The sequence below is a fragment of the Malaclemys terrapin genome, chromosome 2 (assembly GCF_027887155.1).
Source record: "Malaclemys terrapin pileata isolate rMalTer1 chromosome 2, rMalTer1.hap1, whole genome shotgun sequence".
NCBI classification, from domain to species: domain Eukaryota; kingdom Metazoa; phylum Chordata; order Testudines; family Emydidae; genus Malaclemys; species Malaclemys terrapin.
The window spans coordinates 273131170-273158619 of record NC_071506.1 but is presented as its reverse complement, the minus strand read 5'-3'; the positions used below and the strand labels follow the sequence as shown (position 1 = coordinate 273158619).

At 41.4% G+C, this 27450-nt stretch overlaps 1 protein-coding gene across 1 annotated transcript in view; it reads left to right on the top strand.

Annotated features, from left to right (window-relative positions):
* Positions 1-27450, top strand: part of LOC128833201 (sodium channel protein type 5 subunit alpha-like) — a 327478-nt gene that overhangs the window by 126258 nt on the left and 173770 nt on the right. Inside the window, exons 9-12 of the mRNA XM_054021226.1 lie at positions 11471-11612; positions 13186-13383; positions 17845-18027; positions 20423-20824. Of these exons, the coding sequence (XP_053877201.1) occupies positions 11471-11612; positions 13186-13383; positions 17845-18027; positions 20423-20824 (925 nt within the window). The remainder of the gene's footprint in view (positions 1-11470; positions 11613-13185; positions 13384-17844; positions 18028-20422; positions 20825-27450) is intronic.

Genomic DNA, 27450 nt, shown 5'->3' with positions numbered 1-27450 from the left:
TAGCCATGTTGGTCCCAGGACATAACGAGGACAAGGTGGGTGAGATAATATCTTTTATTGTACCAACTTTTGTTGTCTCTGTCTCTTCCACCAACAGAAGTTGGTCCAATAAAAGATATTATCTAATCCACCATGTCTCTCTCAAATGAGTGTGGATGAGATCAAAGCTGTTCTTCTTCTCAAAGTGAATGTCAGTGACACTTGTTCAGTGTTTCATGACAAATACATTCAGAGCACTTAGTTACTGGGGGGAAAATATCCTCCCCTCTGAGAAATTAGCATGTGTCACTGAGTCAGAAGTTGGAAGTAGTGACACCACCATGATTTTTTTTAAATACTTTTCCTGTTGTGTGACTAATTCACAATCTAAAACACAGATCTGCAAAAACACCCCCGTTTTTGATTTTCAAAATATGGCCACCTTCAAAAATATCCAAATTGGTTCCGCTTTGCAATTATAGCTTTTTTATCCCATTTCTGATTAAAATAATAGGAACAAAAACAGCTATTCTGACTGCTAAAGAGGTTAACTATTTAAAATATTGGGGGTCTTTTTATTCTGTTCCCTAAATCTATGACATTGCATCCAGTTTTAAGCACCTTATTTTAAGAGGGATCAGAAAAGATCCAGCACATGGATCAAAGATATGGAAGCTCTTAGTCATAATGATAGGCTAAAAGCTGTTTCAGCGCCACTGGTGGTATTAGGTGTACTGGAACCTTGTAGTGGGGCTACACTTCCTCCAAACCTCAGAGTTTCTTAGTGGCAGCAGGTGGTAATGCATACTACCTGTTCAGCAGCCAGACTGTAGATATTAACACAGTCTACAGTGTGACCAAGAGCTGGGCATGAATCACCAGCCATCCCTCAAAATAGACGTATGCGCCCACACAGCTGGCTTATTTTTGAAAGATCCCATGGAAGGCATACATTTTAAGGAGAGATTTGAATGAGGAAAGGGAGGTTGATGGATGCACTGGTCGAGGAAGTCTTCCAACCATGGAAGGAGGTAAACAGAACAGAGTGGAGAATGATACAGAGGATGCTAGCTAGCAGGCAGGCTTGAGAGCAATGGAGTGAATAAGATGAGAATAAATGGAAAGGAGAACAGGGATGCAGGTGGTGCAGAGATGCAGAAACTCGTGGAGGTAAAGGATTGGAAACTTGAACTTGATGTGGAAGGAGGGTTGATTCCAGCGAAGGGACACGGGGGACTTGGTGTATTAGGGTAATGAGTGATCATTACTGTCATGCTATCTTGAGTGGCTCATGACTGTGAGTGCCTACCTCAGGGCAGACTGGCAGAAACAAGGGCAGATACTCCAGACTGGTGGTGTGTTCTATGATTAGATTTCACCAAGCCAGTTACAAATGTGAATTCCTGGATCACTATACCAGTCTTACCATGGAATCGCAGACAGTCCCCTGATACTCCCTAGTCTATCTTGCAACCCAGACAAACTGAACTTTGTGATGAATGGTCACTTACACCAAAAATCACACCGCATTCAGGTTGCTTCCAGTCCCAAGAGACCAGTCACTTAGCCCAGATCGACTGGTACCCTAGATCTTACATCAAAGACAATGCCTCTAGCCAATCCTGTAATAAACTATCTAAAGATTTATTAACTAGGAGAAAGAGATAAGGGTTATTTAAAGGTTAAAACAAGCAAACATATAAACAAAAATAAGTTACTCTCTAAATCCTAAGGGTGACAGAGTTGTAGTGATCTGTCAATTTAAAGTGTCTTTCAGGGCAGACCAGGAGGCAGCCCCTGGGGATCTCTGGCTTCAGTTCAGAGTCTCTGGTCCTGTCAGAGTTCAAACAGATGGAAAATTATCCTGTGGCTTTGTTTTATTTCCTTCCTTCAGCTTCCAAATCTACAGGGCAAGCTTCCTTGCACATAGCATTTCTCAGGTGTGATAGGGCCATTAACCAGTCCATTGTATTGTGATATTCCTTGATGGCCCATCTGATTTTGATAGTCCTTCTGGATGGGTGGGGAGGAGACGATTCCCTGCCTGAGATCACAAGTTCAGAGCAAACATTTTCAAAGTTATAAAGCAAAACGTACATATTTTCTTAAAGCATGGAATGCAGACATTGCGAGTGAGATTAATGCATGCAGCAACTTACAAACATTTCATAGATTCTTAACACTAAATATGTTTTTATAAGCCTAATACCTATTTTGAGCAAAACTAACATACAGGTGAATTGGTCTAGTCTCCAACTATCAGTTTTGTCAGTTCCGAGTTAATGCCTGCAGCCAGGGCAAGAATTGGCATCTGGCCTGCCAGATTTACATCTCTAGAAAGGACAGAAAAAGTATCTTGCAACAGCACTTGCTGCATTTTGGATTTAGCTCTTTAGTAATGAACAGGAAAGCGTGTATCACGTGCTTTCGATTTAAAAGACAAAACTAATAACCTACAGGAAAACAATGAGCATGAACTCAATGGGAGTTTGAGTAAGGACTGAAAACTGAGTCAAGCCTTCAGGATTTGGCCATGCATTCCCTATAAATAGGGTTGGCTTGAGGCCTAAACTGCATAGGAAACGGTATAAGACACCCATTTTGTAGGGACACCACTCCCTCCCACCCTCCTTGGAACATCAATGTGGCTGTGGCTCCAGCCCCTTTAAGGGTTCTCCTTTCCTTGCAGCAGCACAGCTCTAGCCCATAAGCAGAGGTGGTGGCCAGAAGGGCACCAGAATTATAGGTGCTGACCGTGACTTAAAAAAACAAACAAAAAAACCTACCCTAAACATGTATGTTGATCTCTGGTACATGTTTTTAACTGCTAACAATAAGGAAAAAATGTTCTTTTTCATTTAACCAATTAGCTGCTCCTGAGCACTGGACTAGAAAATACCCGCTGTGCTGCTGAATGGACCAGATACATGCCCATTGTCTTCACTAGACCATACCACCATGGCGGACGTGATGGTGGAGGGCTGGCAATGAAAGAGTTCTATCAAGTTACATAAAAACTGCTGTATTATTAATGTAGTCACATTATGGGATTGCTCGCTTTTCTTACTGAAATCGTAACTTGCTAATTTTGTAAAAATGCTTATAAACCTGAAGTCTGGTGTTTCCTTATCAAAATATGATACAAATGTAGAGGGGCCACATCAGCTTGGAATTAGTCAATTATCTCCTTGTGACCTCACTCCCTAGCCTCCTACACCCACCCCCCCAAAAAAATGAAAACGAGTTTCAGCTTCTCCACCTGTCCCTGAGTCTTCTCCCAATTTCTGTGATTTTACAATGACATTTTCCTATTTTTTCAGAATTCTTTTCTCTCTCCCCCGTGGCGGTGTGAAAGATCCACACAAACAACAGGGGAAATTATCTGCTAGGGGAAACTGTGAAACTGACTAGACACAAAGTGCTGTCAAATGCACAAGTAAACAGACTGGGCAGCAAAATATAAAAGTAGCCTTCTGTTCTGTTTGTTTTCATTTATAATAATCTCACATGCTACTTGGACCGATAGTAAGAAAACTGTTTTTCCAAGCAGTGTGGTTTTTCAGTCAGTGGTGTTCTTTTCAAGTCTCAAGGTCAGGCTACTTAACATTTTTTCCCCTTTTGCATGACATGTACTGTATATTCAGCTCTTAGGCTGTAGTCTACTGTATCATACTAACAATGCAAGTACATTTGCATCATGTCTGTACTGATATTGCCAAAACGGCTAGTGAATGGGAAGAAAAATCGGCCTCTAAAGCTACTTCAGGATATAAAAAGAAGGCACCTTTGGCAACTGCATCCTAGTAACTGTTGCTATAGAAACTTTAGCTACCTTTATTCTCACTGTGACCTTGATTATTTTTCTTAGCAGGCTATTTAAAAATAACATATATATATATATATATATAAAAAAACCTTTGTAACTCTTTTGCTCTCATCTTAGTCTATAAATAAAAGGAATTTAGAATGGAAATCCTCTTAAAACATTTGAAAGTTATAAAATGAATCCGAATCTGTTTTAAAGTATCTTTATAAAGGTATTTGTTGTGTTGTTCTGTTTCACTAAGGCAATCTATACCAATACCTAAAATTCCATCTGCGACCTGTTTTTTTTTTTCTATAGTTACCAAGTATACAAAAGTGGCATTTTAATGATGAACTTTACTTGCAGCCATATTAACAGCACTTTGTACAGCGTATCATAGTGATGCTATAGCCTGATGCCCCTCAACTGTAATAATAATCCTTTGCACTTACATATCCTCCATCCAATGATTTCACAGTACTTCACAAATGTTAAGACACTCACCACACTCCTCTGAAGAGAGTAAGTAAATGTATCCCATCCTGAGGAATGGGACAGTTCATTTACTTCGGTTTATGTACATTGCTTTACACTGCCCCATGCTGCATTTCTCACCTGAACTGTGGCAGTTTGAGAGAGGTGAATAACTTGCATCACCACAAATATCATTCAGTATACAGCATCCTTTCCCACAGCCACTACTCCATTGACAATAAAGAAGCTGTGTCGTGTAACTAAGGCCTGGTCCCCACTAAGTCCCCACTTCGGACTAAGGTACGCAAATTCAGCTACGTTAATAACGTAGCTGAATTCGAAGTACCTTAGTCCGAACTTACCGCGGGTCCAGAGGCAGCACGGAGGCTCCCCCGTCGATGCCGCATACTCCTCTCGCCGAGCTGGAGTACCGGCGTCGACGGCGAGCACTTCCGGGATCGATCCCAGAACATCGATTGCCTGCTGCCTGACCCTCCGGTAAGTGAAGACGTACCCACAGCCCCAACTGTGCTGAAAACTGTTGAAATGAAGGGGAGGATATGCAGAAAGCAACAATGGCAGTTTCCTTTATTCTGCTGCTGACAGCTATAACAGCTGAGGTTTTTTACCCATGAAAGTTTATGCCCAAATAAATCTGTTAGTCTTTAAGGTGCCACTGGACTCCTTGTTGTTTTAGCTAGAGCTCTGGTTTGCCTGAAATTAATAAGCCTCCATTTACTATTGTTGTTGTTAATTATGTATTATTGTAGCATCCAAAGGCTCCATTCAGGATTACGGCCCCACTGTGCTTGGTGCAGTATAGACATACAGAAGAGAAATCCCTTGGCCTGAAGGGTTTGCTACCCAAAAACGCAAACAGACAAAGTGGTAGAGGTTAGGGATACAGGTTGCAAGTAAATTAACTTGGTGAATATTTGGCTCAGCTTTGTTATTTACCTGGGGGAAGGGGTGGGGAGGAAAGGGGGAAAGCAATAGCTACAACTCATTGGCTGCTTAACTATGATCATCAGGCTGGGTCTCTTGGGCATCTCGGCAGAGGTGAGTCTCGAGAATAAGGTAGTGGCTGCTGTTATTTTATCAGAGAGTATTTGCCATGCACAAAGGCAGCCTGGGAGAAAATCTGGAGGTTTTTTGAGGGCTTAGTTATGCAAAGTGCTGAGCACGCTGGCCCCAAACCAACAAAGTGTGCACTTAACTTTAAGCGTGAGTCGTTCCACTGAAGTCAATGGGACTGCTTGTGCTTAAAATGAAATACGCTTCAATGCTTTGCTGGATTGGGGCTGGTGTATTCAGCATGCTGTGTAGCTAGGGTGACCAGATAGCAAATGTGAAAAATCGGGACGGGGGTGGGAGGGTAATAGAAGCCTATATAAGAAAAAGACCCAAAAATCGGGACTGTCCCTATAAAATCGGGACATCTGGTCACCCTATGTGTAGCTGGTGTGTTCAGCATCTAACAGGAGTGAGCCCAGTTGACTGATGTGTGGTTAAGGCTGGGAATGCTGGCAGAGCAAAGGCAGAATTCCTGTTTTTCCTTAAAACTCTGGCATCTTAAAATGCCATTAAAGATGATGTCATTTTGTAAAGAGCTAGATGCATTCTTTTAACTCTCGAAGCTCATGATCCAATTATGAAATAATTTATTATGCAACACTAATAATCTTATTACAATCCCTCGAAGCGGATAGCATATTTTAAATGAACTTAATTAAGTTATGATGTAACTAACACACTCTTCATCTACTTTGTGTTGGTTAAAATCAGATTGGAATGTGACTAGTGTGTTTGTGACAGGAGAGCTCCTCACTTCAGTGTAAAAAAACCACAAGAAAGCATGCATACAATCTTGTGAAAAATGCTATCGTTTACAGGGTGCACACTTTAGTACCCCACTCTTAAGGCAAGATTGTATATTTGAAATGCCGCATCTATGAGTGGATCATTGGCGTCAAGGACTGAATCCATGACTTCTGGGTCTAAAAGCATGAGCCCATACTACCTGAGCTAAAGTAGCCAGCTCTATTGGTCCAGGGCACAGCGGGCTCATCAACCGCACTGAGTGGGTGGGGGTTACACATTTACAATCTGCCCTAGTTAAGGGTCAGTGCATTCCCATGCTGCCCAAGCAACAGAACAGGAGTTTCCCCCTTGCTTCAAAGGTGTAGCAGTCTGCTGCTGGCCCATACCAATAGTAGATTACAACCTCCCTTTGCTGGTTTGTGCACTAGGGGTGGAGCCAAGAGTGCCCACTCCCCACCCACCACCTTGCGAGGGCAGTTGTGGGCGCACAAGGTTTGTTTACTTCTGCATGCCTGATGTCAGGGGCTGGAGAGGCCACACGGGGTAAAGGGGGTTCTTACTCCCATTTGCACGGGTGCATAGGTTTGGTCGTGATCTGGCTCTCAGGGTATAGGATTTATATGTGCCTGAACTGAAAGCCAGTGGGATTTGGGGGGGGGGGGGATTTGTTTTGTGATTGCAAACCTGTGAGCATGCAAAGGTCTGTGGACAATCTGAGCCTATATGCAATCCCCTCTGTGTGATACCTAGACTTCAGCTAATTGCCTAGGTTGCCAGAGCCTCTCAGGGAGCACACCCTCCAGTTTCACATCAATTATCGTTGTTGGGCTAATTTAGTAAGTCCAGCAATACTCCCTTACACTCCCTATTTGGCTTCAAGCCTAAACAAGCCTTGGAAGTCCAGTGGTCCCCTCTCTGGGGGGGACTCAGGCTTTTACCCCCGCTGTGTTCCTAAGGGGGTATTTCTCATTCTATTAAAATTTACCTATTAAAATTTACCAATTAAAATTTATTTCGGTGATTTCAGCTATAAATATCTCCTCTCATTTTCAGAATCTTTCAGCTTATTGATATGCCAACCCACAACTTTTACAGGAGCTATGAAGATTCCTTATCACAGTTTTTAAAATTTAAATAGTCCAGTTTGTACCTGTCTATTTGCCTCCAACTTTTGCTGTCTGTTTATAAACCATCATATGTAATAGATGGAGTTGGACTTTTGCTACCTAGGACAATTGAGAGTACAGACCTCTGCACAGCCCCTCATATGCTTAGAAACTTCGGGGGGTGACAACATTAGCAGCTGTGAATTGCTACCTCCTAGTACCATATGGCTATCACTTTGTATATGTTCAAGCTCTAAAATGCTGTGATCCAACACACAGTAGTTCACCAATCTTCTTTCACTGTAAAGCCCAAGTAGTTCATTACAGCCTGGATCAGCAGGTTACTGGGTTTGTCCAGATTAAAGTCTTGAGCCAGAGCATTTTGTAATTATGTCCCTTCGCTATTACTACCTGGACTGCCCAATCTGTGTCATTATTTAAAATTAGGTTTATTCTTAGGTCCTTTAATTTTCTGTACGGGTGCCAGCAAACTATGGTGATTATGGCCTGATGGATGGATGGGTAGATTGGTGCTTTTAATTGTTCTTAATCGATGACACTGTAATTGTATTGTGATTAATTGTACAGAACCCTGTGAAGGATGTTATATTAATGTAGCTTCTTGTGGTTGCCAGTCTCAGTGAAATCCTGTCAGACTCTTTCTCCTGGCACTATAGAGCCTAAAGAGTCTGCTAGAAAATCCAAAGGGGAAGACTTTAATATCCTAAGTGAAATCCTGAGATTCCCTTTTAAAAAGAAAAGCACCTCAGAGGGAATAGGGATGGTTCCCAAAGAATAATCTTAAACTGGAGCCCTTCCAGCTAACAGATCCCTTATGACTTCTTCATAGAACGCAGCCACTTGTAAAAATTTTCTTTTCCATGCAGTGTTTCTAAATTGTACGCACATCCTATGGATCACCACTCTTTGTGGGGGAGTTTTTCTACAGTAGGCTCACTGGGAATCTCAGGTGCGAGCAAATGTCTCCTTTTGGTGTAAAAAGGATGAAAGGCTAGTACAGATATTGGTTAATGGAGTTCTTTCAGTTCAAGTGATAGAGGCTCATGGTTTTAGTACTGACATCCCTCAAGTTTGAACACTGCCAAGTCCCCAGTAGCATACTTTGTACGTGTACTCCATGGGCATACAAGATTCTTTCTTATTAGCAATCTATGATATACCTGTCAGGTCATCTTATGTTAGTGGGAAGACTGCCATCTTGCAGGGAGTTGTACGCATAAGTAAACTTGCACAAATTAGTATTACAAACAGAAGATATTAGACCAGGTTTCTGTCACTCCCTTTAGCACCAGGAAGGGTTACAGCACCGTTCCTAGTCCTTTTCAAAAGAGAAAACAGGCACCCTTTCAGTAAACTGCCCCGTATACATATGAGTAACTGGTCCAGTACCCTTCCACCCAGAAAAAAGTCATCCCAGGTAGTGAATCTGAGGGGGACCTTCTAGTGGCAGTGCAGTCCAACCTCATGGTGCTATGAGGCTTATCTGAGATTTGATGTGAGTGGCCAAAACTCAATATTTTCCTCTCTCTTAGCCACAGCCTTTCACCTATTCATAACAGTGATTGAACTTTCTCTCTGGACTTTAATCTCCAGAGAGAAAGTGTTCCAGAAATCCTTTATCTGTGCTGTATTTGGAGACAAAAGTCTTGCTCACTTGCAGTCAATGGCAAAACTTCCGTTGACTTCATTTGGAGCAAGGCTAGGCCCAAAGTTAATGAAACATGATATCCTTCAAGCCACATACAGCTCTCTTCAGATGTTCCAGCAATGCCTGCTCTCTTTGGGTGATTAAAATAAACAAGAACACAGTGAAACAACCCAGTGGGACCACTTGGGATTGTTTTTCAGTGAAGAACTGAGGAAAGCCTTTCCGTGCTTGGATCAAAAAAAAAAAAAAAAAAAAAAATCCCAAGCAAAGTTTAGTCAGTTTTTCTTGAAAAAGGGAATGAGCCTTACAAAAACTTCGCTGCCTCAAAGTAGACAAAATGAATGTTTCTTTAGAGTCAAGAAGATTGGTTCCTCAAATCATTGGAAAAATATCCTAAGCATACTATGGACACTGTTAGGTGTCTGCAGTATCAGGTGAATGACAGAAGTCTAATGAATACCTGGCTCCTGGTGACAATACATGACATCCTGTTGGGATAGGGGGCTTACTTGAAAGTTTATGTTGCACAAAGGAAATGGTCAGACCACAAATTCAGAGTAAACACATAGATTTTAGAAAAGAGAACAGCTGGATTTTTATTCCTTTTCCTCTTCTGCAAGCCTGTAATGATAAAATCAAAGTAACTGCAGGAGTTGTGGATCTCAACAAAGGGAACCAAAGTAGGAAAGCTCAAGAAGGAGATACTTTTCTTAGACTGGGAGCAAAAGAATTGAAAATGTCTCTGCTTTTTTCATGTAGCATAGTCAATATGGACTAGATCTTCAGAGGGTGTAAATCAGCAGGGCTCCACTGAAGCACACAAAATCTGATTATATTTTCATTTGCACAGTTAATAAAATGTAAACTATGGGGTGGAGGGTTTCTACCTTCATCTAAAGTCCCATGCAAAGATAGATATGGATGAATCTTGCAAAGCTTCAATATTTCTTTCTTTCTTTTTGTTTTTTGGCTTTCAAAGCAGATTTATTTAAAACCTTGTGCTTGACTAATGATATTAGATTAAGCTTCTGAAAGTGTTGTTGAATTCATAATAAAACCACCGACAATGCACTGAAGAATTATCTCAACCCCAAGATCACATTGCTACCTTGTAATATAAAGATATGATCTATACCATATACATAGCTGTTCTGTTCAGGAAACAGTACTGTGACACTCCTCCCCCACCACCACCACATGGCTGACTTTGAATCTATTCTAATTTTGGCTTGAATTCAAAGATTTACTTTGATTTGCTGCTTCTTAATTATTATTATTATTATTTTATTTTTATTTTTATTTATTATTGCTTTTTGGTTTGGTGTCTATATTTTGTTTTGTTAAATGTTGTGCTAAAAAGCAATTATGGTTGAAACATTCTATTGTGTAATAGAGTGAGAGGGTTCTTATTATTCTGTACAAGACAGGTCATACTTGTTGGACATGTTTGCCACTCGACATGTCTGATGAAGAAGTGTTTTACAGGATCAACTGACTGGATATTGCTGATTAATAGCCCTGACTATAGACAAGTTAGAGAAATTTGATTCTTCTTTTTCACAGGTAGAGGTTCAAATTCACCAACTCCAATGCGGAGCATATTGCTCTGTTCAAAAACACTTCTTGGAAATTGTTTTTTGTCATTAAAATGCCTTCACAAAGCCACATTATTGTAGCCATTCCTAACCACGTCAACCAGAGCTTTTACAGAGCTATAAGACCCTTAGTAGGCTCTTACCTATCCAGAGCATAAACAGAGAGCATCTGGAACAACTGTGTGAAAAAAGGCATGCAAGTTCTGCTGTGTTCCTCTTTTCCTGCCTGTTAGATGGATCTGGTACCCTTACCAAATTGCTATTTACATGGTTGCTTTAGTAACTGGTAGAGTTAGTTGTAATTAATATACTTTGCTGCTGTGTATGGCATAGTGTTTTAGAAAAAACATTGTAAGGAGTTGTGAAATTTAATGAGAGAATGTTTTGCTTGCGGCATGCGATGTAATAAGGGAATTTTGCAAGATGCACAGACTAGAAGCTTTCCTGAGAAGCAGAAGAGTCATTGCAGCCGTTTAGGTAAGGACTTTTCTTGGAGCAGATGTGAAATCCCAGGCTCCTCTGGTGAGTGAACTGAAGGGTTGGGCGCTTAGATGAAAGGTTCACTGGTCCCAGAGAGTGAGTAGAAGGTCAGGCTGACGGGTGGACAGCTCAGGTCACATAAGAATATTGAGCCAGATCCGCTGCTGTCATAAATTAGCACAGATCCAGTGGCTTCAATGGAGCTTTGTCACTTTACACCAGCTGAGGATCTGTTCCAGCATCTCAGCCGTTCTCAAGATAATTGTAAGGGGTAAGAGAAGCCTTATTTATTGTTATAGTCAGTGACCTGGTTATCAACCCTCAATTCACCTGTTTAGGGTGGATCTTCTCTGTGTACTGTATGCATTCAACCTTAAATGTAATATGTAATCTGAACTTTCACATGAGATGGAACAGCTTGCCTGTATGTTTCTATGGCTGTAACTTTCAACTGAAAGTATCCAGTGTCATCTGTAGGAAAACCAGTTCCTCCACATCGAAGCCACCTGTAATTAGCTTTATTTTCTATTATTATTTGTAGCACCTGTCCAACGGGATATAGATGCCTAAAGGCTGGTGAAAATCCTGATCATGGCTATACAAGCTTTGATACTTTTGGCTGGGCCTTTCTCTCTTTGTTTCGCCTGATGACACAGGATTGCTGGGAGCGTCTCTATCAACAGGTATCAGATTTTTTTCGTTAAAACATCAAATAAATCAGTCATCCACTTACAATAATATATTGGTCTGTCTACATAGCGAGTTAGTGTGTGGAAAGCCAGGGTGTGAATCTACAGCAGACTAGCTTGATGCGCCCTATCTTGCTGTGTGAAACAGGAGCATGTTGAAGTGCGCTACAGAACTTTTAGTGCACAAGGGCTACATAGCAAATTAGTGAGTGGCAAGCTAGTGTGATGTAGATTCATGCCCTGGCTTGCTATGCACTAACTCACTGTGTGGACAAGTCCAAAGTCAGTAGTTGAAGTTAGGAGAAAATTGGTGGTGGTTAAACACAGAATGAACGACTCTCCTGTGTACATCCTAGTCAGTTGCTGCAGTGAATTTTTAGGAGATGATTGTCAGTGGATGGCTAAGGAGGATTGGTAAATGGGAGAAAGAATTGGGTAACTTGTTGGAATCTGAAAGATGTCATCATGTAATGACTGTTTGGTGGCTGATGTAAAATGAGTTGGTGATCCCAGTCCCGCTCAAAGGAGAATGGTTTCCACCTGACAAAAACCATCACTTCCTTTGGCATGCTTCTTGACCGAATTAAATGAAGAAGGAGACTAAATTGTACCCACACACCTAGGAGTGCTCTCCCCAGAGCAAATTTTCCATCAAGGAGGCCCTGGGGTTCATGTGCAAAAATTGTCTGAGAATAACTTGTAACTTTCATGCACAGTTGTAGCAACTGTGTGTGCAAATGGACAGGTCAACTAAATACTCATTCTTGCATGCATTTGCTGTAATTGTATGTGCAAGTCTCAGGAACTGCATGCAGAAATTAGGCACAAAATTGCATGCACATGGTTGTGTGTGCAAATGGGTTTGTGCCCACTGAAAATTTGGTTCTCCATGTCAAGACTGAAGCACTTTGGTATAGAAATCAGGGAAGGCTGGACTGCCATAGACCATGCTATACAGTTCTTCAAATAAACTGAGGACTCCAGTTTCCTGTGCCACCATCTACACAATTGATTTTAATCTCATGAAAACTAGTCATCCATTGAAATAGAAGCCAATTAAATAACTGTAATTCATTTAATGGGTGGAAAATTACAGGTACAGATTTGGAAGGTTCAAGTTGTGACTGTAAAAAGGACGGCTAAACAATTAGCATTTAGGAAATGTACCACTGTCTGAGGGCAGGTTCTGTATTAGCCCACAAAAATTATATCCAGGTGGCAAGTTTCTGAAGGAAAGTGTGCTGACTTTTTAGGTGAAGAATGTTTTCCCTGCAATTGCTGATAAGTTTATCTGTTATCGAACAAACTCAAACACAATATTCATGAGAAAAAACACTCATTATAAAATGCATCTTGCTGCATGACACAATGATCACCTGATTAAATTATGGCAATTTCATGATGAGAGTGTAACTGCCTATGATGTGATTGTTTTTATATTGAACGGGTTTCTGTTCAGGCTGTTAGCAAAAATCTAATTTAATTAAAAGTAAATATAAGTCTTTTAAAACATTGTAGAAACTTTAAACTTAACTATGCATCAGACTCTTTATTTCTGTGCTTGCAGACTCTGAGATCTGCTGGGAAGATCTACATGCTCTTTTTTATGCTGGTCATCTTCCTGGGCTCATTTTATCTGATCAACTTGATCCTGGCTGTAGTGGCCATGGCTTATGAAGAGCAGAACCAAGCCACTATTGCTGAAACAGAGGCAAAGGAAAGGAAGTTTCGGGAAGCCATGGAAATGTTAAAGAAAGAGCAGGAGGTCTGTAAACTATTCTCTGGTTAATCTTAGCCTGAACATACAATACAACAACACTCAATCTTTATTCTAAACATATAAGACCAATGAAATAAGGGCTCTATTGAAAATGAGTGGCTGGTTATTGTCTTATTCAGAGGGGTTACAATCTTTTCTAGAAGAAATGTAATGGTAATGTTTGTGGCCAGTAAGGACTTGCCTACACACAAAAGCTGTACTGCTTTGCCTCTACCAGTATAGTTAAAATTGTGCAACTTCCCCACGCCCTCCACCTGCCCGACATTATGGACACAGTGATATTGGTATGGTATATAAGGCATTTTTATACTGGTCTATCTGTGTCCATATTAGTGATTGTACCGTACACCTGCTTTGGTAAACATCATGTCCCTAACTGTAGTAGTTACATGGGAACAAAAACTGTGTGTGGAACTGGACTAAAGTAGCCACACTTCTCTTCTGTACAACAAGAACGTTAACTAACATTCTTTTTTCATTTGCTTTATTAATCTTACAGGTTTCAGAGTAGCAGCCGTGTTAGTCTGTATCCGCAAAAAGAAGAACAGGAGTACTTGTGGCACCTTAGAGACTAACAAATTTATTAGAGCATAAGCTTTCGTGGACTACAGCCCACTTCTTCGGTATTCGAAGAAGTGGGCTGTAGTCCACGAAAGCTTATGCTCTAATAAATTTGTTAGTCTCTAAGGTGCCACAAGTACTCCTGTTCTTCTTTTTATTAATCTTACCGTTTCAAACCACTATTAATATCCTATTGTTTGACAAATGAGCGAATATGTAGGGTCACCTGTTTAAAATATTTACAATTTTGGGCCTATATAGGGAGTTCTCAGACTTATGACGCCCGACTTACGTCGGACGCCACTTACGACGCTTTTCAATTGACTGCCCATTTCACCCTTACGACGCTTGTTTCGCCTTTACGACGCTCGATTTGCATAAAGTTTGCTTGAAATCACTTCCTAGTTGCGTTACACTGGGATGGAACTGGAAGGGGTCGCTTCTGATCGGCTTCGAGGCAGCAGGATAGCTTGTTGCCGGGTCGGGTCGCCGCTTGTTTTTGATTGGTTCACAGCCCCAGGCTCAGCCAGTCAGAAAGCTTGAACAGTGATTGGCTGAGGCTCAGCATGTGTGCCGTTCTCCCTGGCTTTCTGAGCCTGTGTTGCCGGCATTCTGAACAGCATATGTGAGTTTATATGTTTATTTGAATGCTGTTTACAAAATACAGTGTACAGTAAGTACATTGGTGTTGCAACATTAGACATCTATAATTCATTTAGTACAAAAATCTGGGTTATTGTGGTGAAAATAGTGCATCAAGCTTTGGTTCAGGATCCAATCCCTCCTTCATACCATTGATTCCTATGGGAAAAGCGGTTTCGACTTGCAATGCAATTCTGAGGAATGAATTGTGTCATAAGTCCGAGGACTCCCTGTACAGATAAAATCCTATGTTACAGACACTTAAACAGGTACTTCCTGAGATTAAGCTTTCCACAACATGAAATGGAACTTGATTTAACTTGGGCTCCTGGTCACATCTGCTCCCCACACCCCAACTCCTTCCCCGGCGTCACTCATTCCCAGCACTACTCCTGGCCCAATCAGCCCCCATCTCCTCTCAGTGCCTCATCCAATCTCAGTCTCCCCACACACCCACTGGCTCCCAGTCCTTCCTTTATTTCCCTCCCAGTCCCAGTCTCCTTGCCCAGCCAGTCCCAGTCTTCATCCCTTGGCTTCCATTCCAGTCTCTGGCCCCTGACTCTCACTGTCCTCATCCAGGCAGTCCCAGTCTCTCCCATTCCGCCCCACCTGTCAGCCCCCAACCAAATTTTGTCTCTACTCTCCTCCCCCACAGGTCTGTCTGTCTTTATTTTTTCCTCTGCATTTGAATCAGGCAGCTTCCTCCTCCATGCTGCCTATGCCCAGCAGAGAGGTCATTGAGAACACAGGAGAGGCACCCTGCTCTCAGTTCCGGAGTCTAACCCTGGCCCACCATAACCCAGAGCTGTAAATGCAGGGAAAATCCTGCTCATCCCCCAGGCTGGAACATGCCCAGTGCAGACAAATTCTTTAGGGATTTGAATTGCTGAGCTCTAGCAAGTGTCTACTGAGCATGTGAAAACTGTCATTTTTTTCAAAGGCTTATAACTTAGCCAAATTCGGGCAGATTTTCACAGAACAGCAAAAGGCACATCTCTGATGCAAAGGACGGCCCCTTCTCAAATTTCAAGTTCCCCCCTTCAAAGCATGGGGACACTAGAGCTTCTTAAAGAGAAGGTCACCGGAATTATTTATCATGGGCAAAACAACATATTTTTTTCTTAGCCTCATTCTCAGAAACAGCTTCATCATTTTGGCTGAAACTTTCTAAAAAAAAAAAATTCAGCCAGAGGCAAGCATGGAAAATTTCACCCCAAACAGTTAAACGTTTGGCAAAGTTATAAGCAACTGAAAACAAAGTATCATACTGGGAAGAGTAGGGCAACCTTAATAGCACCATTTTTGGAGATAAAGAAAATGTCATGGCAAGCAGAAAGGAAAATTTAAACTGTTCAGAATGGCACGTATGCTAAGTGATACAAAGAGAACGCAGCTCTAATTGAGAGGCCTGCTTGGGGCGGATCAGTCATCTTATGCAATTGGTCCAACACGTTTCTATGACTGAACTAACTCCAAAAGAGTCATTGAGTCTACGAGAGGGAAAATACCTCAGCATACCCATTAAATCAGTTGACTCAAATAGACAAGGTGGGGGAGGTAATATCTTTTATTGGACCAGCTTCTGTTGGTGAAAGAGACAAACTTTTGAGTTACACAGGCACTTCTTTAGAAAGACAATGTCATATGAGAACAATGCCCCAGAAAAGCGTCTGAAACCTCCCTCTTCTTCTCTGCTCTAAGAAGTTTGTTCATGGAATATGTGTTCCAAAAGAATTAAGTTTTGCTGTTGTGTTGTAATCTGTTTGATGGAGGATAATAGAGCTGCCCCCACTCCTTAAAATACATGACTAATTCTTTTTACAAATATTAGCTTGCTGCATTGCTTTGACTGACGCCTGTGGGAGTGGGAGTATGTTCTATTTCTTAAGGGTGATTGCTTGTTTGAGTCTGGTGGCTTACAGAAAATAACAATGAAGATTCATTAATTCCACTATACCTGGGAACCTGTAGCATTGTTCAGTGATTATCTGATACCTTCTGTATTCTGGCAAAGAACCTGCAAATAGGGGCCCTGCTTAGTAGATAATCAATAGGTGTGGCTCTTTCCAGTTGGTTGGCACCCCCAAAATTAATCTTATTTGTTTTGCTCAAGTCTGATTTTTACCAAATTTTTAGTAGTCTCTTTGGAGGCGCAAAACTCCCTGTTCGTGCCTGAGAGAATCCCCAACTCTCATCAAATGCTTCATCATGGGTCTGCAGCTTCTTTTCTAATATTTTGATTTTTCTTTCCTGGCTTTCCACTGGCTTTTCAAGACCATTGATTTGTGCTGGCAGGCTTTTTTGAATTCAGCCGCAGCTGGGTTTCTAGCAGCTCTCCTGTTATCAGAATTTTTGTGCAGTGATTCCATAAGATAGCTGATGTGGAGAACATGATGCAGAGGCATGTGGAGTTGAAAAGTCTGTCTTATCTTCTTTTACACCCATGGTTTGCATTTGTCGCCTCGGATCCCTGATCAGAGCTGGCGCTGTCACTGTCACTGCTTGGGATAAGATTTCACTTATAAAAATGTGTCAGCCAAAGTACCTAGTGTTGTTAGTATCATCCTGTGAAGAGTACAGAGATCTTGCAATGCATAGCCCAATGGCAGCCAGCTGGGCTCCACTCTGATTCACCCTTTTTGATTAAAGGGGCACTGCCAAGGCTTGGTAGGCCTAAAATTCTACCAGTCTCGTTTATTCTGGATGGAAGGCATACGTATGATGTGTGTGTGTGTGTGTGTGTGTGTGTGTGTACACACACACACACACACATTGTGCTGTCTGTCCACACTGGAGCCCTAGCTGTTGAAATATATAAGAATCTCATTCTTGAGTACTTCAGAACTATTTTATTTTATATTGCCACGCTTCTGCCTAAGCACAAGCAAGGAGAAAACTGCTTGGATGAGAACATGACATGACCATGTGCGCTTACAGTTTTAGACTGGAAACTTAGTATCCTGAATGTATTGCTGGTAAGTCATCAAGTAGATAAGTGGAGATGTTAGATTATTGCAGTGTTGAAATGAGGGAGCTGATAGAATTTTTTTAAGACCATGGTAAGTCAAATGGGGTATTTTTACAGTTCGTTAAATATTGTGACCAATCCCTTTTTATATCATTTTAACCTTCACCGTGAGCTGAAACTTATCAATGAAAACTAATTGCCAAAAAGAATAATCATTATTACTTACTGACATCCTAAAGTTGCAAATGGTATATCTGCTATGTTCATTTTTTTAGGCACTGGCTGCTAGAGGAATTGATTCAATGTCACTTAGCTCATTTGAAATGTCACCTTTAGCATCCAAAAATGCCAAAGAGAGAAGAAATAGGAGAACGAAAAAGAGGTCCTTGGGGGTAGAAGATTATGGGGAAGACCAAAAGGTTCCCATATCTGAGTATGATTGTGGTCAGCGAAGAATGGTAAGTCATTATCTGAAATGTCAATGACAATTTGCTTCATTCTGTATCTTGGTGAATAATCAGGGCTCTGAATGGTAGTACTGTAATTAAAAGAAAACAACCTTTAACAGTAAACAAGGATCAAACACTGAGCACTGTGACTAGCTTGCACAAATTCTATATGTTATAATTGTGGAGAGAAACTTATCTACTCTAATTTCAAAATCATCTTTTAAAATGCCCACTAAAGCATTTTTGTCACTTTTTTGTTTGTTTGTTTTTTAAAACATTTCAAAATTTCCCCAGTCTCATTTATTTTCATGGTAACATGTTCATTGTAAATTGTAATCCATCCAGTTATGGCAACCATATCCCTACTAATGGGCTAGTGCCTTTTTTGCTTTTTAATGATGTACAGTGGACACTTGAAAAGTTTTCTTTGCTTTTTAATCTTTTGCTTATCACCTCTCAGTACAAATGTTCTGGAATTGTTTTCACTTTATACTGTAGGGAAAAAAAAGAATATGGGTAAGCCCATTGTTTAAAAAGTTATTCTGTTAATATAATTGATATGTGTGAATGTGAATCTGCAGATAGTGATGATACTGATGATGGTTTCAGATATTAACATTTGTCTACGCTTAATAGGGGGCAAAGTTTAAAGCAGTTTATTTGTTGTTTTTGAATAGCCATGTAATGGGCTAAGTCTTTCAATACTTTATTGTCAGTAAATTTAGGGACATTTGGCAACCATAAAAAAGTGCATGGAAAATGTGAAAGTGATGTAAGTAGATGTGACAAATTAATGATTCCCCAGCTCACAACATTTATGCATGACACATTAGGGTTTTTTATCCTGAGAGGGTTTTCTTGATATTGTTTAATTAATTGAGTGGGTTGCATTACTAATTATACAATTGTTAATGCTAGCTAGAATTGCTGTTTTGATTCATTCTGAGTGGGTTTCAAGGTACCAAATACCAGAATGAACCAGAGCTGCACACTTGTTAATGTGTTTCTTAGGTTATATTTCTTGTTTTCATTTTTCGCCCCTGGATGTCATATGCATGAGGAACATGGAAGTAACATTTCAAAGCTTATAGTAAATCATCTTTGTAAGGCTGTGCCTGGCATGGTTTGAGGGAATAAGACTGAATCATCATCATTCAAATGAAATCTGAGCTGCTGTAAGCACACTGCCATCAGGAATCAGTTTCAATGACTGTATCATGGAAACCCAGATATGGATTTTTGACCATTTAGTAAATGGTCTCAGTCAAAATGAGGTGTCTTTTTATACAGTGGGCCTGAATTTTTTATAATTCTTACTTACATCAGTGTAAATCAGGAATAATTCCACTGGAGTCAATGGTGTATATCTTGTGTGAGATCAGAATCAAACCCAGAAAGTTTGACTGAGATGGTAGATAGTGAACATTTTTGATCCTTATTAATAAAGATTTGGATCATGAAAAAAGTTCAGATGGAAGTAATTAAGTACAGGCCACAAAGATTAAAAAAAACAACCTATATTTCCCCACCAAATATTCTCTCTTAATTCATTCCTACTTTAGAGATAGGAGAGAAGAGTTACAGGCTCTAAGCCTGTGTGCATTTCCAAACACTATTTTCAGTAAGGCAGTGTTCCTTTTTAGGGTTTTTTTTTTAAAGGTTGTTCAATGTTGGACTTAATCACTGCTGATGATTTCTCAGGTTTGTAGTCTCTCTTTAGCTGATTCAGTGTATCATCAAAAGAGCCATTGTTTAAGTACAAGAGATATTGCCTTGTAGTTAGATGATCTGCCCCTTGAAAGAGACGGTGATACACTTACATTGGGATAACTATTTCAGAATCCACCATGTCTTCTCTTCTCACTCTGCTTTTTTTTCTCGTCTTCATTCTCTTCCTCTTCCCTCCTCTTCTTCTCATTCTCCCTACGATTCATTTCTTCCCTTGTTTCTTTATCTCTTGCTCTCTCACTTCAAAGTTTGTTCCTTAGCCACCTGTGAAGATGTACTGTGACACCTTCAACTGGGGCTGGATTCCCCGATCCACACCACTCTTATACTTCTCGTCTCCCTCCCCCATGTCCTTTCACTCTAATCACATGGAGAGGGAGCAGGAGCAAAGAAAGTGTTCTGCTACTAAGTGAACACAGCCTTGGCCCTTTACATTTCAGTACATCTTTAACAGCCACGTATTAAACAAATACCTCATGGCTAGGAATGGTTATTAAATCTCAAAACTGTATTGAGGTTAATACATCTAAAGTAAATCCTTATCTGAGGCACTTGATTTAAAAGGGACTTACTGATCTCCTGCAGTAGATGGAGGAACTCAAAACCTTCATCATTCTGAAAACTGTGTTGCAAAATGTTACTTCTTTTCCCCTTTTTCCTTTCTGGGGGCTTCCAGACTCTCCTTGACATTAGCTATGGTCCAAATGCAAACTCAGTGAAGCGCAGAACCAGCCATGGAAGTATATTCAGTTTCCGATTCCGTGGCAGAGACATTGGCTCCGAAACAGATTTTGCCGACGATGAGATCAGCACTGCCGGGGAAAATGAAAGCCAGCGTGGCTCACTCTTAATTCCAAGGACTGGGAGACGTTCAAGCATGCAAAGTCAAGCAAGCCATAGCTCTCACCCTCCTACTCCAAACTACATGCAGAATGGCAAGAGGAACAGCTCAGTGGATTGCAATGGTGTGGTTTCCTTGATAGGAGGAGGCACCGGGGCTCACAACCCAGATGCAACGTCTCCTACAGGGTTACTGCTGCCCCCAGTTATTATGGAAAACCCTGGGACAGGCGACTTGGTGAGTACAGTATGGTTTTCGTATGGTTTACATTCTTGTTTCTTTTACCAATGTTATTGGCATTTGCTATGATATCTGTAAACAACCTCAAATAATCACCAAAATCCTCCCATACAAACTATGTGAAGACCATGGGCCAAATCCCACATTGGTTTGCACCCTGTGCAGCCTCAGAGAAGTCCATGACCACTGGATGGAATTTATTGAGGTATTCTGTGTGGAGGCTGTATTTGTATTTTGGTTTTGATCTGGATTCTTTTGCTCAAAAATGTGGATATTAATGAAAAATGAAATCTCCCCACGCCATTCTTCATGTGGTAGGTGTCTGATGGGTTCCTTCTACCATTTCCACCTTGGGCATTGTCTGGTGGCCAAAACCAATCTTTTAAAAATACTCCTATGTGTATTTCATTCCATACACATAGGAGTATTTTTAAAAGATGTGATTTCCACACACATACACCCCTCTGCTCCTATAGCAGGGGTAGGCAACAAGGCAGCAAGCGAGCTGATTTTCAGTGGCACTCACACTGCCCAGGTCCTGGCCACTGGTCGGGGGGGTCTGCATTTTAATTTAATTTTAAATGAAGCTTCTTAAACATTTTAAAAACCTTATTTACTTTACATACAACCTTATTTACTTTACATACAACAATAGTTTAGAGCAACAGAGGGTCCAGTGGCACCTTTGAGACTAACAGAAGTACTGGGAGCATAAGCTTTCGTGGGTCAGAACCTCACTTCTTCAGATGCAAGTAATGGAAATCTCCAGAGGCAGGTATATATCAGTGTGGAGATAACGAGGTTAGTTCAATCAGGGAGGGTGAGGTGCTCTGCTAGCAGTTGAGGTGTGAACACCAAGGGAGGAGAAACTGTTTCTGTAGTTGGATAGCCATTCACAGTCTTTGTTTAATCCTGATCTGATGGTGTCAAATTTGCAGATGAACTGAAGCTCAGCAGTTTCTCTTTGGAGTCTGGTCCTGAAGTTTTTTTGCTGTAAGATGGCTACCTTAACATCTGCTATTGTGTGGCCAGGGAGGTTGAAGTGTTCTCCTACAGGTTTTTGTATATTGCCATTCCTGATATCTGACTTGTGTCCATTTATCCTCTTGCGTAGTGACTGTCCAGTTTGGCCAATGTACATAGCAGAGGGGCATTGCTGGCATATGATGGCATATATAACGTTGGTGGACGTGCAGGTGAATGAGCGGGTGATGTTGTAGCTGATCTGGTTAGGTCCAGTGATGGTGTTGCTGGTGTAGATATGTGGGCAGAGTTGGAATCGAGGTTTGTTGCATGGGTTGGTTCCTGAGTTAGAGTTGTTATGGTGCGATGCGTGGTTGCTGGTGAGAATATGCTTAAGGTTGGCAGGTTGTCTGTGGGCGAGGACTGACCTGCCTCCCAAGGTCTGTGAAAGTGAGGGATCATTGTCCAGGATGGGTTGTAGATCACTGATGATGCGTTGGAGAGGTTTAAGCTGAGGACTGTAGGTGATGGCCAGTGGAGTTCTGTTGGTTTCTCTTCTGGGCCTGTCTTGTAGCAGGAGTCTTCTGGGTACACGTCTGGCTCTGTTGATTTGTTTCTTTATTTCCTTGTGTGGGTATCGTAGTTTTGAGAATGCTTGGTGAAGATCTTGTAGGTGTTGGTCTCTGTCTGAGGGGTTGGAGCAGATGCGATTGTACCTCAGTGCTTGGCTGTAGACGATGGATCGTGTGGTGTGACCGGGGTGGAAGCTGGAGGCATGAAGGTGGGCGTAGCGGTCGGTGGGTTTTCGGTATAGGGTGGTGTTAATGTAGCCATCGCTTATTTGTACGGTGGTGTCCAGGAAGTGGACCTCCCGTGTAGATTGTTCCAGGCTGAGGTTGATGGTGGGGTGGAAGCTGTTGAAAGCATGGTGGAATTCTTCCAGGGCCTCCTTCCCATGGGTCCAGATGATGAAGATGTCATCAATATAGCGTAGGTAGAGAAGGGGCATGAGTGGACGAGAGCTGAGGAAGCGTTGTTCCAGGTCAGCCATAAAAATGTTGGCATATTGTGGGGCCATGCGGGTGCCCATAGCGGTGCCACTGGTCTGGAGGTATATATTGTCACCAAATTTGAAATAATTGTGCGTGAGGATAAAGTCACAGAGCTCAGCAATAAGTTGTGCTGTGTCATCATCAGGGATACTGTTCCTGACAGCTTGTATTCCATCTGTATGTGGGATGTTTGTGTAGAGAGCCTCTACATCCATGGTGGCTAGGATGGTGTTTTCTGGGAGGTCACCAATGCATTGTAGTTTTCTCAGGAAATCTGTGGTGTCACGGAGATAGCTGGGAGTGCTGGTGGCGTAGGGTCTGAGTAGGGAGTCCTCTGTTGCTTTTTACAGATTCAGACTAACACGGCTACCCCTCTGATACTTAACAATAGTTTAGTTATATATTATAGACTTCTAGAAAGAGACCTTCTAAAACCGTTAAAATGTATTACTGGCACGCGAAACCTTAAATTAGAGTGAATAAATGAAGACTCGGCACAGCACTTCTGAAAGGTTGCCAACCCCTGTCCTATAGGGTCCTACCTTGATACATCTAGCCATTGGCTACTCTATAACTGTTGGGGGGAGAGAACTGCTTATAAATCCCAGGTAGCTCCCAGGGAGACTTTAGCATCCAGTTTAAATAAATCTCAGATTAGAACTGCAGATGATTAACTGGGTTTTGACTTCGTGCAGAGTCTTTGCCACAGAGTACTGGGGTGGAGCAACATAATAAAAATAATTGGCTTTCCTCTCAAAAGGGCCACGTTATTTTAAAAAAATAAAAATAACAAGGATAGTGCTTTTAGGGCCTCATTGTGCAGCATCACTTGGCAAAACATCAGCTGCCATTAGTAAATGCCAGGTTTAAGAGGCAGGTGCAGTGTGGTCAAGTCGACCTGCATAACCTTGTCAATGCCCAGGTCCGCTCTGGATTTATTGTCAGATTATCAACAAGTGATATGTAAAGTAGCTTTTCCCCCGGAGCTGTGCAGCTTCTTCCATTTCCAGCTTTGGACTTGAGAGGATCCTGCACCCATCTAGAGACTCCCTGTCTGCTCCCACCCAACTTGGAGAGATCCCCATAATGAGATCCCTGTAGGACCTCTAATGTTCCCCATACAACTCTCCCCCTCCGCCCCCAGACATTCAGTACTTTCCAGCATGTCCTCTCAGCACCCCAGTACATTCCTGCACCAACTCTTTTATAGAATCCATATGTGCTTCTGCTTCACTAATACAGACATTTTACAAAACCTCCGATGGGTTTGCCTCTCCAACGTGTCATTCCATTGCTCCCTTTCTGGAGACTTCCTGAATTGCATTTTACTTCCCCGAACTGAGATTCTGACAGGCCCTTACACAAGCTTGCAGGGGGATGGGAGTGCACAAGGACCTTCTCCTCTTGCATGGCCTGCAAAAGGGGCTACAACAGTGGCAGTCCCTGAACAGCCCAGTAGGTGCACAGTGCTTCAAAGAGGCTGTCAAGGGACAGGGAGGAGCCTGACCCAGAGCTCCACCACCTCCCCTCTGTGCTGGGCTGAGGAGCAAGTCAGCTGCACTGTTGGAGCAGGCTACACCATCTTAAGCGAGGTGTACCCTGCACAGTCTTGCAAATAGAGCCACTCGTAAACTTGAAGATGAATAGTCTGTAGTACGATTAACAACAGTATTTGTGTTCTATTTTCTGTTCCCAACATTAAAGAGAAGGATATTCCCACAAATATTTGCACTGCATTTTATGTAACTATTTTGATACATCAGCCTATTTTTAAAAACATGGAAGAAGACCAGTTCTGAAAGCTGTTGCTAGGTGGGCTGTAATCAGGGATCTTAGAAATCCACTTGCCATGAAAAAACGTGGAATTTGCGTTTTTACAGAGAATCTTTCGTTTTTACATTTTGTGAAAAAATAAAAACATATATTAACTATTAACTAAATTTTACTGAAGTCAGGCTGACCATATTTCCCAAAGTGAAAATGGGATACTGCGTGGGACTGCCTGAGCCCGAGTGCCTGGCGTCGCTGCTCACATTTCCTCTTCACCCCCCTCGGGGGAGGCGGGAGGTGTCCCACTTTTTTACCAAAACTGGGCATTTGTCCCGTTTGCTCTTGCCATCTGAAAATCATCCGTTAGCAAGAGCAAATGGGACAAATGCCCAGTTTTGCCAAAAAAATCAGGATGTCCGGGACAGGGCTTAAAAATGGGACTGTCTCAGCTAAAACAGGATGTATGGTCACTCTAGTTCAACTGATACCTATATATATTGTGGCTAGGGAAACTAAAGTTCAGTGTTTCATTTTAATCCTGGAGAAATGTGGATGATTATGGGTTTTTTTTATCAGAGACTTTTGGCTTTTCTAACATGGAAAACTAGGATCCCTGTTCATAATATGTTACTGACCCTGCTAAGATCATGACAGAAGCATGGCTGTGTAGTAGCTAGAGTAGGGACCAAGCCACAAAATCCAGATGTGGATCTTTAACTCTTTGCAGTCTGAGGATATTTGGATTTGGAATTTTTGTTTTGGCCCTTTAAGAAATAGAGACCATCCTCAAAATGTGGTTCAGGATCTGGGTTTGGGAGTAATGGACCATCTCTGGTTATACCGTACAGTATATAGGATAGCTGCAGAGGCATTTATTTAATGAATTATAATGCATCATCTGAAGGAAAGGGGGAAAATGAGTATAGTTCCCAATAATAAATAAAAGACAAAACTAAAGCCATTAAAATAAATTACATATTTAATCATACAGATAATGGGATTCTGACATAATGCAGTATGCCCATTATAATTTTTTATTCATTTTTTATTTAAAGTTTATTAAGATTGATCCAATACAACAAACTTTACAGTTTACTTTGATTCAGTTTAACTTTCTATGAAACATGCCACAACTGGAACAGCTGTGAAGTACAAGGTTTAGGAAGGATCATTTACTTGTGTGTTTATGAAAATAGCCTGAACCAAATCAGAAAAATGTTGATAGTTTAGTGGTGTTCCCTCTTTCATCTGTCTGTGCCAATCTTGCAAGATGCCGAGCACCCCCCATCTCTTGCGGTCAGAACTTCACAGGGGACATTTGGTGCTTTGCAGAATTGGGTTCTTAGGGAAATTTTGAACTCTGCTAGCATTGCTCTTTATTTGCCAGCTTCTTTTAAAAACATATGTTGAAAATGAACAGGGCTAGATGGTGGGAGCGAGCGCTGCTGGCACTTCTGTGGTTGTCTAGGAAATAACGCCAAGGCACTATAGCAACAGATGTTCATTTAGTGATGCAATGTGAAGGATGTTGTGTCTTCTGTGAAACAGGTTTAATATCTAATCTATCCAGAAAATGTGAGCTGGAGTTAAAAGCTAATTGGCAGCAAGCCCGGTGCCTTACAGATTCATTATTTAAGAGAACTGTAAGAACTGTGCACAAATTAACAAAACTGTGGAGCAAATGCAGAACAGCTGATAAATTGAACGCTACCGTGTGTTTTGAGATAAAATGGCTCTCCTCTTGGTTTATTGTTTGTATTTTTTCAGTTTTCTTTCAAACATACATAGTGTAACTCTGTTGACTTCATTGGAGTTACCCTTGATGTACACCAACGTAAGTGAGAGAGAAATTAGGCTCTTGTAAGTTCTGAAGGTTATGTCCTTTCCTCTCCTCAGGCATGCTGAACACTGTTCTGGGATGCCTGGGGTACTGGTCCTTGGTCTTTAAAAGAAAATGCTTATGAATTAAACAAGCAAATTGATGCCATGCTGCCAACTTAAGCTTCAGTACATTTGCACCACAGTTATTTGTACTAAGGTGTCCAATTGTTCTGTTGTGCCTTGGTAAGAATTTTCTTCATTATTTAAAAGGCTAGAATAACATTTTGCACACAGCGGGTTGATCAGTTTGAACAGAATTATATTAATGGGCTGTACCAATGCTCTTTTCTGTAGTTTGGCACATCAGATCCAGTGAGGATCCCATAGCAAATAACAAGAGGTTTCTGCTTGCTGTGTAGAGTTTCATTAGGGTTAAGTTATAGACAGAATTCCATCCTCTCTTGCCTTGTGAAGCCAGCTGGAGCACTTTCACTAATACCGTGGGGAAATCTCAGGGTTTTTGGTATTGTTTGTTCAGTCAAACAATTGTTTTTGGAGGTTAGAATAAGCAGGGAGCTGGAGCTGGGTATAAATCTCTGGGGTCATTGTTATTTATAGCTTCTTAGTATTTAGGTGTACACTGATGGTCAGCTCCAGTGTTGTTAGTGAGTCAGCCTCAGCAGCAATCCACATCTGGGACATGAGAATAGCAAAGTCACTGATTAAATTGATTTTGAACATAGAGAGACAAAGCCAGTGGTAAAAGTACTTGAGCTGCAGCAGTGGAAAGGAGAGACTAAACATCACCAGAACTAGGCTCGCAGAAACTAGTTTTCAAATGGAGCTCCATGTTTCCACTCTGAACTGTCAGACTGGCACTTTCTTTTAAGGTTTGATCTAAAGCCTGTCAATAGGAGTCTTCCCTTTGATTTCAGGAGGCAGTGGATCTAGTCCTTAATGTGCCTCATTGCCAATATGAGCATCCAAAGGTTGCCTTTAGATGTCCTATTAAAGTGT